The sequence below is a fragment of the Rutidosis leptorrhynchoides genome, unplaced genomic scaffold, assembly GCF_046630445.1.
Source record: "Rutidosis leptorrhynchoides isolate AG116_Rl617_1_P2 unplaced genomic scaffold, CSIRO_AGI_Rlap_v1 contig450, whole genome shotgun sequence".
In the NCBI taxonomy this organism is placed as follows: Eukaryota; Viridiplantae; Streptophyta; class Magnoliopsida; order Asterales; family Asteraceae; genus Rutidosis; species Rutidosis leptorrhynchoides.
In genome coordinates, this window is record NW_027266684.1 from 35,528 (window position 1) to 51,472 (window position 15,945).

Sequence of the window (15,945 nt, forward strand, 5' to 3'; positions counted from 1 at the left end):
TCAAATTGAAAATATGCATAAAGTAGGTCCCTAAATTAGACTAAAGTAAGAAAACTCGTGGCTATATGCCACCTCTAATGTAGTGGTCACTTATGTCAAAGGTCCTTCAAATTGAATTCAGATTATGAGTAACGAGGTTCTTCAAACTGCAAATAAGCCTAATTTAGGTCCAGCCAAAATGAAGAAAACTCGTGGTCATAGCCTCATAGGCACCTCTAATGTGATGTCACTTTATGTCACGTGGCACAAAATACATAACATTTCGTATTAGACAATATACCATAGGTCAACTAAGTTATATATAAGAATATAAAAAAAAATCATATATAAGATTATGGTAATCTTAAAAAAAATAAAAATTATGGCAAAAGTAACCGTTTGATCACTATTTTAAATATTTTTTAACTGTTTCGTTCATTTAAATATAAAGTTCACTTTTTGATTCCGACGTTTACGCTCTTTTAAACTCTTTGTTCCCTCGACCCTACCAGACGTCAATTTTAGGCGAGTTGGCACTTACAGCCAATCATAGAGTGACGCATGTCACTTACGTGTAAAAAAAATACCACCTAGACTTTATTATCCTGGTTTAAGATATCATTAACCCAATACTTACATAATCCAAACAAAAAACCAAACCGATTTGAAGTATCAATTAAGCGAACCGATTTGACAAACCAATACTCGTGCTGCTCACTTTGGTCGAACTCCGATCATCATCTCTGACACTCCCGCCACCCAAAACGCCTCCGCCATCTTCGTCTCCAGACTCGTTCTATCATTCTCTTAGATCCGGCGCCGCCCTTTTCTCCTCCCTAAGTGGCGTCATTCTCTTCTCTTCTCCTCACAGAACAATCGCCGCTCTTCTGCTCTCTCAGATCCGCTGTCGTTCTCTCCTCCTAAAAGAACTATTGTCGCTCGTCTCCTCTCTCAGATATGGCGCTGTTCACCTCCTCTATTGCCGCTCGTCTCCTCCATCTGGTCTGGCGATGTTCGCCTCTTCCTCTTGCGAGGTAAGGAGCTAAAACGTTCCTTTCAAGACCTGGTTATCGAATGCGATACGGCTTGTGTCAGGATTGGATTCGGATATTTGAAGTCGAAGTTATCTAATATCGACTTTTGGATGCATGGTTTCATGAAAACACTGATCGCACAAGGTATTAGATGATTGATTTGTCATGGAGCTGATTACACATCGAAATGTCAAAAGAATAAGAAGAAAAATTCGAACCACTTGTATAAGAAGAAAGATTCGAACCACTAGCATAAGATTTTATCGAACCCAGGTCTTATTTTTTCTATTTCGCTTTGTTAATTTCATTAAAGGTTCAATTTTAAGGTTACCGCCCTAATTCTATGTGATTTTCAGTTTTAGATTCATCAAACCCAGACTAGATGAAGATCTTGAAGCAAAAATTTTTTTTTTTGGAAGTTGATTCTTGAAGCAAATTAAGATGAAATATTTTGATTACTTAAACGTTTTGAAAAGATAATAGGGAATGACAGTTACAAAAAGCTAGACAATTCCACTAATGGATTGAGTGAATGAATGTGATGTAATCCATGGTGATTTTGTTACAGCTGAATGGGTTTTTTTTTTCTGAGAAGATATATGAATAAATTTGATCCAGAAATTTACAAGCATGATTATCATCTATGATGATTATAAAAAAAATAAAAAATAAAGATATAATCTCGAACATTTAATCACCCTATTTTTTGTCTACAAAGAAAAACTTACTAATTGTTCTCATTTTGTCGCATGGATTTTTAGAGATGCCCGACGATGAAACTCTCGGGATGAGCAATTGTCCCCGAGTGGAGTCCTTACGGGACGAAGTTCGATCGAGATCTAGTTGGGCAGTCTCTATCGCTCTGGCTCTCTTGGCCTAGACCTATTAGAGTCAATCGGAATCCATCTCCATTGAGCAATGTCCGCATCGGTCTTAGTCAATCCGAAAACTCTTTCCCTAAGAACATCAAACCAAACATGAGTACTTGTGGCTCACATAGATTGGCAAAAAATTTTCCATACTTGGACGCTCCTTGAAAAATAAATTTATGGTCAAGTTTCTTGCCCTATTAAAAATTCCAATTTGAAATGTCATACGGTAAAATTCAATTAGCCCGATAAAAATTGGGTCAAACTTTTTTGGGAATTTGCAAAAGATGAGATCTTTATCAAATTATTCCAAATTAAGTGTTGTTGGCTCTATTTTAAATTTTTGTGTAATTAGTCAAGTCGTAACCAAATATAGAGAAATTGGATATTGTGTAACACCTCACCGTATATATGTATATCATAATTTAACACGTGTAATATTTGAGACTCATATAAATTAAAATATCAATTTTGTCCATTCTCTTCAAGACTAGAATTCATAATTTCCTTTTAAGATATAAGAATATGAATCTTCAATGATCCCAAAATTACACGTATGAAGTTCTTATTTTCATGTGTATGTACTGACATGATAAACAATGTACACAAGATATGAAGTACTCTTAATTAAGTGTAGAGATGAAAGAAAAGTTAACGAACATAAGGCATTATCGACTTTTCCTATACCATCAACAGATTCTTTTTTAACTATACTTGGTCTTAGAGAAAAATAATATATTAATTTGTGATAGTAAGGGTCTAAATAATCGAATTAAAACGGGGAGATGCTATATTATATACCTTAGGTTAAAATATAAAATATTTTACCCTAGAATAAAATTAAAATAATATAATTAGTTTACTATATATTCCTCCTTGAAGACTACGAATAAACTGTAAATTTTTTTATTCTTTTTTTCATTTTAGTCCAATTTTATTTTACAGATATTTAAATATTTTTTAATATAAATTAATAATTATTTATATGATCAATTTATATAATTATTTCTCATGATTAATGTATATAATTATTTTAAAAATAAAAACTCGTGTATACCTTTAAAAATTTGCTCTACATAATTTAAATTTGTTAATTTAGTATAGCAATGAAACAGACTATTCATGGAATGGAATAATCCATTTTCCAACGATAAAATTGATACTGTATCATTTTATGTGGTGGTTATTTTCTATGAGTATGGATAATTTCAATTCCTGAATTAAGGCCTGAAAATCGAAAATCTTCGATCTCTAAGTCAAAATTCACTATAAATATGTTATGAATTATGAATGAAAAGTTAAAGTAGAATTTGATAAAAACAATTATAAGCTTGTTCTTCTAAATCGGGTTTGTGAGCATCCAAAACTCACATTGATTTTGTGTGTTTCTATTGAACACTCATTTCGTTTTCGTCCATTCTTATATTGTCGCCAGATTCGTCCAATATTCTTGGGCTGGTCATACCTCAATCATATACTACTTCCGTCCTAAAATAAATGCAAATTTTTACATATAATTTACATGTAAAAATTTGTATTTATTTTGGGACGGAGGTAGTATTAGTTTTAAATTGATTGATTATTGATTCTAAACTTATATATACATCGTGAGGTTCATTTGCTTAGTAGGTATTAGTTCCAAACTCGTAATCATTCAACCGTAGACTCTCTTCCAAAGTTTCTTCCCGAGTCATGTCGCCCAGATTTATCGACTTATTAATTTTCACCAAGCGATTTCTCTCTCATTTATTATTAGAAATTTCATTTTCTATAAATCAGTGGAAATAAAATTAAAAAAAAAAAAAAACCCTCAATGGAAATAATACTTCCTGATATTCATTTTGCACTATATTTGATATTTTTTAATTGAGCCAATCCCCCGAAATTCAGCTCCAAAGTCGGTGAAAATTTCTGCTCGAGAAGTTGTTTTGCTCAACTCGTCTTGTTTCGCTTTCTTTCTTTCTTTGTTGGGATCATTTCTGCTACCTTGAAATGCAATCAAAAGACCTTTCCACTAAACTATTGAACCACGTCAATACGATAATCTTTATTTTGTTATGGAAAAGAAAGTACTGATACACACATATATATATATATCAAATTTGCACACGCAAAAGACACAATATGAACAAGTTCATTTCTTCCTCCAAAACAAAAATTCCCCCCTCAATATCAATTATGTCGATATATATCTTTCCTTATGTTTAGTAATTAGATTACAATTCAAACTTATTCAAATGTATCGCAAAACTACAATAATATTGCCCCTAAACCTGGGAATTTTTTTTCGCTACGCTCATGGAACGTGGTTGGGACAAGGCCACAAGGGGTGTAAGGATATTGTTTCCATTGACAGAGGAAACTCATGGACATCTCATGATCTCAATGAATAATCTTTTTTCTTATTTACAGCTACGAAAGTGGGATGTTCATCTTTTTCTTGGTACAATGAAAACGATGCTTGACATGAGAATCAATCAAAGTAGCCTTTTTAGTTTTATTTTCAGAGAGATTAGTGGTGTTGGTAACAACCTTCCGTCCATTAACTTTGTATCTGCCAGCATGTTTGGAAAGTTAGGTATCACATGAACAATTCCAATTTCTGAAAAAAATTTAGACAAAGATTTCATTTATTTAATTCCTAACCTAACCTAACCTGATCATCTTTAGCTATACCAGCATTTGATTCCTTATGGTCAGACTCCTAGCATGAAAAAAATGCTTGGATTCGTGGCCCATAAGACCCAAAATAAAAGAGAAATGTTGGGATATAGAAATATAAGGATTAGCGTGGAGATTTTCGGGGTGATGACATGTGTTGGAAGAGTTTTTATTTTTATGTTATAGTGTTGGAAGAGTTATAACATTCCGATTTAAATCAACTTAATTTTCCTTAATTCAAATTTCTCTTATTTATTTTTTATATTAGGTCCGTACATGGACAAAAATATATAATTAATTATAAAATTTAATTATAATTTTAAATTTATAATAACATGTGATATATTTAAATATACATATAATTAATTAGGGATAAATTTTTTCAAAATAAATAGGAAAATAATGATATGTCCCGAATTTCAATTCCCCAATAAAAATTCATGATCGAATTTTTGATTCCAAAATAAAATCCGCAGTTGGAACTAGTCAATTAGTTGTTCCTATTATTTATAAGATATATTTCCTAATTACTTCTCAAATTATTCTTTTTTTTCATAATTTTTTTCTTCCCCTTCTTGACTTCTTGCTAATTGCTATTAGGTAAGAAATATCCTTTTGCCACCCTCTGATTTTTACTAGCACTGAATGGAAAAAGGCCCGGGACCAAGATGCCTGAGTCGGAAGTTGATCACCCGGTCATGATTAATCGGCTGATGAAAGCCCGTCCATTGACTACCCGATTCATAGGTGGGTTGGCTACCTCCAAGCCGCTTCATTCAAAATAGGAAACCGAATTCAATTTATTTATATTTGTGCAACTAGGACTGATAATACAAATACTACACACAAACCCAGTTTTCTTCACGATAAAAGCATCTAGGCGTTATAATCTGACGACGCATTGTGGGTGAACTATGCAGACCAGTCTTAGGTTGTTGACGTTTAAATAGTTGCCAAAATATTATCCATTCCAGATTTTGACAATATGAGGCATTTTGTGATATAAAATTGTTAAAAAAAGGAGTTCATTTTGAACCAAAATAATCAAGAGGTTGTGTTATTGCATGAAAGGTTGTGTTGTGTCAATTTTTTGACGTTCTCTTTCGAACAAATGCATATAAATATGAATAATTAAAATCATTTTATATACATATAGAAAATAATAATTCACGCTTCTCTCTAAATAAGACTTCTTTCTTCATTTTTTTTTAGAGATGATGGAAGTATTGCTGTTTTGATTGTAAGGAAGTGCATAGCAAAGTCTGAGAGAAAAATGCCCATAATCCAAATAATAATAAAGCTGGGACATTATTTTCTTAAAGATATATATATTTTTTTTATTTCATTATAATTGTACGAACTGTAAGACTCGAATCCCTCACTTCATGGATGAATGAGAAGATGCTCGCTAATTAAACTACAACCCGATATGCTCTTAACGATATTGATCAAACATCGATCTAACAAATTATTGAAAATGTATTGGCATGAACATCATGCAAACATCATTAGAGTCCAATTTTTTCATTTTACCAATTCCTAATCCAAATTCGCAACATCTTAAAAATTCTATCTCATAAAATTTCTATCAATTTTTTTCTTTTAACATACTCAATAATAAAAGATTTATTTGTAGAGGGAATTTACTTTCTATTTTGCATAAAGTTACATTCGTCTGCCTGGATTAAAATGGCTTTGTCCTTGAAAGTTGGATTAAAATTACAAATTTTCTCATCGTCAAAAATATAAGGTTTAATTTACTAAGAGGGAAATTCCCTCTTTCTAATTAGGGTAAAGTTTTTGCTTTTGAATCAAATTAGGGTAAATTTACAGTTGTCTGTTTGGGTTAAAATATTTTTTTCCTTGAAAGTTTAATATATATAAGTACTTGCTATTAAGAAAAATGTCCTCCTAAGGAATGGAAAAAAAATTGGATATATATATATATATATTTGAAGTTGATAAAAAAGTGATATTCAAAATAAAAAAAAAAAATTAAAAATTAAAAACCGGTGGTCACCTCTCACCAGCAGGCCCACGTTTATACCTACCCTCTATGGCAAAATATCAGCAAACCTCTTCGCAATTTTCAAACGGGAAAATCCACGCAAGGTGTACGATTAATGGACATTAAAAATATAACATGTAATATTTATCCATTTTATTTTATTTTATTCATGAAAGTGTATTCTGATTTAATTGGCGGATTATTATAGCTGTGCTAACAGTGACAGGTTAATACAGAATAATAAAAATACAGTGCAGAAAGTAAATAACATAGGATATGTTCACGCAGTTCGGATTACCCTACTCTGCGGGCTTCGTCCAGTAGTAAACGGCATTCCACTATTCTTGCAACAATAGGACAGTACACGGATTACAATTCGCAAATTATAATCTACTTCCTATTTCACTAAATGTATTTTTCGTTCTACCTTAATTGCCTAATCAAACAGACTAGGACTTACATAATAGCCTTACCAAATGGGTAAGGACTTTCTTGTAATCTCCTCACAGATCACAAGCGCCGGTTGCCTTACCAAACGGGTAAGGACTTTCTCGCAACCACCACGCAGATCACGAGCGCCAATGCCTTGTCAAACGGACAAGGACTTTCCTGCAATCTCCAAACAGATCACAGGTGCCACAGAATCTTTGCACAGTAAAGAACAACTCTGTAAAAGTTTGATAAGTGCTCACAGTAATCACAAACACCCTCTAACAGTTCACGGACAACACAGGTCAAACAGATTGTGAACAATATGGTGTAGAAAGAGAAACGTCTTCTTCTCCAAACAAATCGGCAGAATTGATAACCAGTATATGCTCAGCTCGACTTCTACTTAGGGTTGTAGTGTCTTCATCTTTTTATACTTGAAATCCTTGAATCTTGGAGAATAAGACTTCTTCACCGATTAGAAAAACTAATCCCTTTTGGTGTAGGAATAGTATCTCTATAAGAATCCTTTCATTACAGATTAGGAAAACTAATGCCTTTCAGAATAAGAATTGTATCCCATGAGAATCCTGTTATTAATATAATACCTTCCTTATATAATTTAATTAAGACTCCTTAATAGAATAGGAAATCCATAATTAATTCCTAAACAAATCGGATCACAATAAGAATCAGATTCTAGTAAGAATTCTTCTATTACTAGTTTCTCAATAAGACTTGTATAGCAAGAACGAAATCAAATCTTCTGCATAACTGGTTTTGACGAAAATAGTCAACTTAAAGTAACTGCAGTATAAACAGAATCAGGTTAACACAGGTTAACATCACAGGCGGCAGTTTGTCTCAACAATTCAGTACTATCTATTTTATTTCATTTTATTCAGTTAAGGACGTGTTTGGTAAAAGAAAAATTTATGATATATTTTAATAATAATTTAAATATAATTTTAAAAGATAGTAACATATAATATTTTTTTATTTTTTTTATTATTCTATACCGATGAATTAGTGAATCTTTAATAAAAAAATTTTAAAAAATATTGTGATTCAAAACGCACCCTTAATTGAATAAAAAAGAAAAATAATAAATGATACATGTTATATGTTTAATGTCCGTTGGTTGTAAATCCTCTTGCGTTACCCGCAGACAAATTTTTTCCTTTCCAACATGCAAAAGAAAAAAAATTGAAAATTTTGATTGCATAAATCATATATGTACTATATTTATTACAGAATATGTGTGGAATTTATATTCCAACTACCTTTTTTTATGTTAATATTCCAAATACCTAATCTAACTAATAGGGCTATTATACAATATATATTTTATTATCTGGATTTATTATCTTAATTTCCTAACTATATAGAATTCATATATTGTATAATGTATATAGAATTTAGTTCCTAAAATCTTTCTTGATTTTCAAATCTCAAGATTTGAATTTCACGTTTTAAAATTATAAATTAATGCTATTGATTTGTTAATATGTTTTCTTTTTTCTTGGTACATGTTGTGAGCCACATATTTAATGAATTTATTATATTAGCCACTATATTAAAATTATTATTCCAAACATTATATTTTATTTTCTTCGAAGGGGATAAATTATAATATTTTATTGTTATTGATTTGTCAACCACTAGGTATTTTATTGTGAAAGAATGATCCAGATGCATTGCTTGATCCGAAAATTTCTCTCCTGTATATGAAGATTGCTAGGGCAAGCCCGCGAGAAGTCTAGGGCATGTAGTTGTTAATATGATTGTAGTAACTTTTAAGTTATATAAATTTGTGTTAAGAGTTTATATAGTTTCATCTTTAATAAAATTATTATGATTTGACTAATGTGTAGTTACAACTTTCATTCAATTGAAAAAAATCGTATCTAATATGTAATGTATGACTCGACTACGACTCAACTTTTATATGTAGTCAGATGTTTTAAAATTTCTGAATTATTTTAAAGGAAGGAGACGAAGAGTGGACATATATCAAAACAAATTGGACTTATTAAAAAAATAAACTCGAGGACCATGAAATATTATATCTTAAAGTATAGTGACGAATCCGATGTTAAGTTAAAATTGCTCAATTTTCTTTTAAAAAAAACATAGTATATTCATATGACATTGGAAAAATCCCAAACAACTCTCATTAGATTTTAAAAAATTCATATCCACAATTTTGATTCTAATAGTAATGTCATGATTCGACTTCTATCATAGTAATGTCATGACTCGGCTTCTATCTATAGTTACGTGAAGTTCCAAAATTATTAAGAGGAGAAAAAAAGGGTGACACGTGGCACTTTTTGGTTGGTTACACCATGGCCTACAGGGGATTTTTTTTTTCCTTCATATGACCCTAAAATTGTGAGGATAATATAGTAAGGGTGAAATATTTTAACCCATCAAATTAGACTTAATATATGATTTTTCCCCTCTTAGTTCCATAATTAATTTGACTCCTTATTTTCACAAATAATATATGATCACTCCCTTCCGTCAAATTTTACGTAAGGTGACTATTATTTTGACCGTTAACTTCTCAAAAATACTATTTTACCCTTTTTAGTTATGATTTTAACTTTAATATATTTTAAAAAAATTATTGACCAATAATATATATTTAAATTTGAAATTATAAAATTATCAATTAATTCATCATAAATCATGACTTGGTAAAAAAATATAATTTCTTAAATTTCATTCACTACTTCACTTTCACTTTTAATATAAATCTATAATCACATATATATAATTTATAATTATGATGTAATTATAATTTGAAAAATAATTATTAAGGTAGTATTCTAATTATTATTTAATTATAATTATGATTATTTAACTTTTATTATTGTTAAAATAAAAATAATAAATAAATGCATATTAATAAGGATAAAATAGTATTTTCACAAAGTTAACGGTCAAAATTAGGTAAACTAACGAAAAATTTAATCGAATGAGTGATACTATATTACTAGCTTCGTCTGTTAAGACATGCTATTTTAGCTTTTTTTAGATACATTTAAGAAGAGATGTACAAATTCACTAATATTGATTAAATACATCTCATTTTGAATGTATGAAGAAAAGCTAAAAAATCATGTATTAGAAGATGGAGGGAATATTTTATAAAAGTGGGGTTAAATTAATTGTAGAATTAAGAGGGAATGATCATATATTAAGTCTAACATGCGGGGGATTAAAATATTTCACACATATAATAATTTTAATTTTTTTTTGTGTGGTTTGATTTGTGTGAAATGGAAGATCAAATGGTTGCAATAAATGAATAGAGAGAACAATAGTGTATTGTGTATTATTTCAAAAAAATTTGTGAACAAGAATATAACTATTCGTTGTAGGGAGTTTTTTTTTTTCTTTTTTGTACATCTCTTCTTGAATATATCTAAAAAAACTAAAAAATCATATATTAAAAGATGAAGGAAATATTTTATAAAGGTGGGGTTAAATTAATTGTGGAATTAAGAGGGAATGATCATATATTAAGTCTAACATGCGGGGATTAAAATATTTCATACATATAATAATTTTAATTTTTTTTTTTGTGGTTTGATTTGTGTGAAATTGAAGATCAAATGGTTGAAATAAATGAATAGAAAGAACAATAGTGTATTGTGTATTATTTCAAAAAGTTTTGTGAACAAGAATATAACTATTCGTTGTAGGGAGTTTTTTTTTTCTTTCCTATATATGGATATCAATAATGTGTAATTCGATATTGTTTTATCTAATAGGATTTAATCGGAAGGGATAATATATTCATAAGGATTTGTGTCTAACAAAAAGGTGCTTCGAAGTTATTTATGTCGAAAAAAGAGCTCCAAAATTTCTTGTGTCAAAAAATATTTGGTTTGTAGAGGCTTATGTGTCGTCTACGTGAGAGATAAAAATCGGACATGTGTACTTATTCATCTCCACCTCCGACACATGTCACTCATCTAACCAAAAGTAAAATCAAAAGGAATCAAATAGCTGAACCGAACTGATTTGTTTTCTTTCTTCATTAACATAATAACGGTGCGTTTCATTTCGGTTCGGTTATTGTACCTTTCTGCAAAAATTCTCTGATCACACACAACTCTAAGAGATTCCAAAATAGACCCTTCTCAGTTTCAATTCAATCCTTAATCATAGACGGATGTCAAAAAATGAGGGTTTTTTTATATTGAATCTGGTTTGGTTGAAAATTCCAGATTACACGAACCGACGTTGAGAGAGTGAATGGGTATTTGCGAAATTCCAACCTGAGGAATGGGTGTTTGCGAAATTACAAAAATTCTCTGATCACACACAACTCTAAGGAAATTTGAATCTGGTTTGGTTGTCAAACGGTGACCGGAAAATGGTTGAGCCGTTAACGACCGATCAAGAGGAGGAGCAGCAGTCACTATTGAACCAACACAGTAATGTCGACGTTTTCGTAGCGGCTTAACTTTGATGGGTTTCAACCATTATCTAGTGAACACAAAGATAAAGTTTCTACTAGCAGTCTCCATGACTGTCTTGGGGTTTTAGGTAAAAACAATGGCTTTTTTATATTTGTGGAAATCTTGATTTGGTCTGTTTCTTTTGCATCTTTTGATTTCGTTTGTTTGTTCTCAACTGGTAGTATTCTCATCTATTTGTTAAAGAAGGAAGAAAACAAATCGGTTCGGTTAAACTATTTGATTCCTTTTGATTTTACTTTTGGTTAGATTAACTGACATGTATCAACTTAATGTGAGGTGGAGATGAGTAAGTATATATATACGATTTTTATCTCCCACGTAGACGATACGTAAGAAAAAATCAAATTGAACCGAACTAAACTTCCACGATCCAAATTTTTCTGGACATAAAAAATTTCGAAATTATTTTTTCAAAAAAAATATTTTCGAAAGACTTTTTTGTCAGGCACAAATCCTTATATATTATTCCCTGATTGTAAACTAAAATTTATACTAAAATTTAAGTCAACTGTCCCAACTTGCAACTCACATGCCACTTTTTATGTAAGGTATTAAATAAGTCGTTTGGTCGGAGAGTTAAATGTTCTTTGTGTCCATTTATATGTAATAATTAATATGTACAATGCCTTTATTTATAACCTCCAAAAGAAGAAAAACAGTTGGGGACCACGTCTATAATTGCCCTTTATTCATTTTTAGATACGGCGAAATATCAGCAAACCTTTTCTTCATTTCGCAAGTCCGAAGAAAAATCACCCACAGTAATGGTATTACATGCGTGGTGAAATCTTATCCTCAGATTTGGAGGGTTTCGCGGTAGCTACATCATGTGGCTCTAAATGGACCACCGATCAAATAACTTACAAACCTATTTTCCATTTGGATTTTTATTAATTAGAAATTCTCCTGCATGAGCTGTCCTATTTTCAAAAAAATACTCTTTCTGGTTTATCTACTGTTTATATTATCACTAGCTAGTTGAAGAACTAGTTGATTGAAGTTGAAAAACAAAAACTAGCAAATAACAAACAAAGGTATGATTTTTAAAATTTATAAGGAAGAAAGATGTAATTTTTGATATAAAGTTTTGATTTTTATTTTCAGGGATTGATTCAATGGGTGATGTTGAAGAGAGGTTGCTTCATTCATCTGAAGTTGAGAATGGAGTAGTAGTAGTAGAAGAAGATGCTGGTCTGAAAACTAGGATATGGCAAGAGTCAAAGATTACATGGAGAATAGCATTGCCAGGTCTTATTTCTAGAGTCTCATCATTCGGTACTATTGTCATTACACAACTATTTGTTGGACATATTAGCAAAGTGGACCTTGCAGCCTATGCACTCATTCAAACCCTCTTCATAAGATTTGTCAATGGAATTATGGTAAATTAATTCAATTTAACCTCTAAATTGATCATGATTACATCATTCTGACTAATAAATTAATGGGTTTTCTCGTTATTAATTGAAGATTGGAATGTCAAGTGCTACCGAAACTCTATGTGGGCAAGCATTTGGAGCTGACATTACCACATGCTAGGAATTTACTTGCAAAGATCATGGCTTGTTAATTTTGTGACTGCAACATTATTTGTTCCGGTCTTCGTATTTGCAACTCCAATCTTAAAAGCTTTAGGCCAAGATGAAACCATAGCAGAAACAGCTAGACAACTCTCCCTATGGTTCATTCCTTTCCTTTACTACTTTGTCGTTGTCTTCACAAGCCAGATGTACTTGCAATCCCAAATCAAGAACATAGTGATCGCTTGGCTATCTCTTGTCTCGTTGGGGCTTATCGTGCTCTTGTCCTGGATTTTCGTGTATGTAGTACACCTGGGTCTTAATGGAGCAATGCTTGCTCTCAATTTAGCTAGTTGGTTTGTGAATTTCGGATTGTTGGTTTATATTTTCGGAGGATGGTGCCGTAATTCTTGGAATGGATTCTCTGTTTCTGCTTCCATGATTTGTGGCCTGTCATCAAGCTTTCAGTATCCTCTGGTGTCATGCTTTGGTAATGAAATTTAATAACTTCTTAGGACCTTTATAGTTTGGAATATGTAAGTCTAGAAATGAATTGGCATTTAGTCTATTTTGTCTGACTTCTACTTTGTTCTGTAATTTAGCTTGGAGCTATGGTACAATGCTATTCTTGTACTATTGGCAGGATACATGAAAAATGCCACAGTTGCAATTGACGCTTTTTCTATTTGGTAAGATGTCTATCATTGAATTTACCGAATTACATTGCTCTGGTTTTCTTGTAAAATGAAAATCTACTTTCATTCGCCACATTTTTGTTTCAGCCTAAACATTAATGCATGGGAATTGATGATTTCACTTGGCTTCTTCACTGCTGCTAGGTAAATCCTTAGTCAATTAGTACATTGCTGTTCTTCTAATTGGGCATATTAATAATGTAAATAAATTTTTATGTCGCAGTGTGAGAGTCTCGAATGAATTGGGAAGAGGAAATGGAAAAGCAGCCAAGTTTGCTATCAAACTGATCTTGTGTACCAACACAGTGATTGGGCTAATCTTTTGTATTCTATGCTTGGTGTTTGGCCGGCAAATTTCATACATATTTACAAGCAGTAAAGAAGTTGCAACATATGTGGGCAAGCTCTCTTATCTATTAGCTATCTCCATCTTGCTCAACAGCATCCAGCCAGTGCTAACAGGCATGCTCATTTTCTCTTCTGTGTTAGTACTCCATGCATTTCTTTTACATGGTACATTTCATTTTTATGTGCATTTTAGATACATCTTTAAATGATTGTATCTAGATGCAAAACGAAACGTACCATTTTATAAATAAAAAAAAAAGACAGTATTTTTCTTCTAAATAATTATGTTACTAATTCGCTACAAGATTAATTAAATAAACAATTAATGACGAAAAGTTGGAATTTTTATGATTAATCAGGAGTGGCAGTTGGTGCTGGTTTTCAAGGAGTGGTGGCATTTGTAACTTGGGATGTTATTATGCAATCGGAATTCCGATTGGAGCTCTGCTTGCTTATGTGGCTGGTCTTGAAGTTTTGGTATACCATTTCTGCATTATGATAATTGTTTTGAAATATGATTTATGTATAGATCTTCTGACAACAAGTTTGTGTTTTAAAAATCTTATAGGGATTGTGGATTGGTATGCTGATTGGTGTAGTAATTCAAACAATTGTCCTTTCCATTATTGTATGGAGGCTGGATTGGGACAACGAGGTAAAGGAAAATGGATTACTGAAATACTTATTTCTTCCCTTTATGTTTAAACAAACCTTTCGTTTTTTCAGAGCTTTTTTTTTAGATATTAATTATCTAAACTGTTTTAAAAAATGAAGTATACCATTTAAAAATAAACAGAGGGAGTACTATTGTACAGTTAGCTGACTTTATCTTTGTTTGCTTTTTTGGCGAATCAGGTTAAAAAGACCTCCGAGCGTCTGGATCAATGGCTTTCTGAAAGAAACATCGAACGGCTCGGCAAATGAGAATAACTCTCATGCTTAGAATTGCTTGGCTCGGTAATGGCAAGGGAATCAATTGAAGTAATCTTAACTTTAACAAACTTCTTTTTTTGTGGGCCAATTAGTGAATAATAATAGGGTGGAACATATATAGATGTATGAGATATTCTTGGATAGATTTACCCTAACACGCCATCCTTAACAGGGCTCCATTATTATTACTTCCAGCTATAATCGTGAATAGCTAGCAGATATGTTTTCTTTTTTGTTTTAATACAACATTTATAGTCAAATTAATCGTCTTTGTAGAAGTGATCCACTTAAAATTTCTATTTTCATTTTTTGAATTTGTGTAAGAGAGAAACATATCTCTCTCTCTTGAACCATTAGCAAAGGGTCCTCATTCGTGTTAACAAAGTTGAATTTTTGAATATTAGAAAATAGCTGGTCTCAATTGTTCTAAAAATAACAAACAGTTAAACTATCTTCAAAAATTTGACAAAAAACATTTCGATTTAAATATAGCTGAGAAAAATAGAAAGAAAAGCTATATGGCTGCCGGCTAGAGGGGGCGGCGGCGGTGAGACATGAGACGTAGTTGGCGGCGACGTTGTTTGATTTGTTTTTAGGAGAAGGATGAGAATAAAGGGGAAAGAGGTTTTGTTTTTTAATTAATAAATTTAATTAAGTAATTCATTAATTATATAATGCCAACTCATTTTCATGTCTTATGTGATTTATCAATAAATTTACACATATCAAATTATCATTTGAATACCTAAAAATAACATATTAGGCTAAATCTATTTAAGAATTCCTCATAGATGTATCCATCTCATAGCATCTTTTTTGCAGACTTACAATCAGTTAATTCAAACTCAAGTAGAATTGCTACGTGTAGACTTCAATCCTCACATAAAGAACTTAGTTGAATTGGACCGAGAACTTGTCATGTACTGTTTGCGGAACCTGAAATGGTTTTGGAATATCAATTATGTAATATCCC

At 31.4% G+C, this 15,945-nt stretch overlaps 1 protein-coding gene across 1 annotated transcript; it reads left to right on the forward strand.

Annotated features, from left to right (window-relative positions):
• The first annotated feature begins 12,591 nt into the window (after positions 1–12,591).
• On the forward strand, positions 12,592–14,963 carry LOC139883793 (protein DETOXIFICATION 25-like). The gene is given in 11 exon segments (XM_071867921.1): positions 12,592–12,858; positions 12,947–12,995; positions 12,998–13,423; positions 13,426–13,486; positions 13,599–13,685; positions 13,779–13,835; positions 13,915–14,153; positions 14,399–14,437; positions 14,440–14,516; positions 14,608–14,694; positions 14,895–14,963. Coding segments are annotated over 11 exon segments (1,458 nt in total).
• Positions 14,964–15,945: the final 982 nt, after the last annotated feature.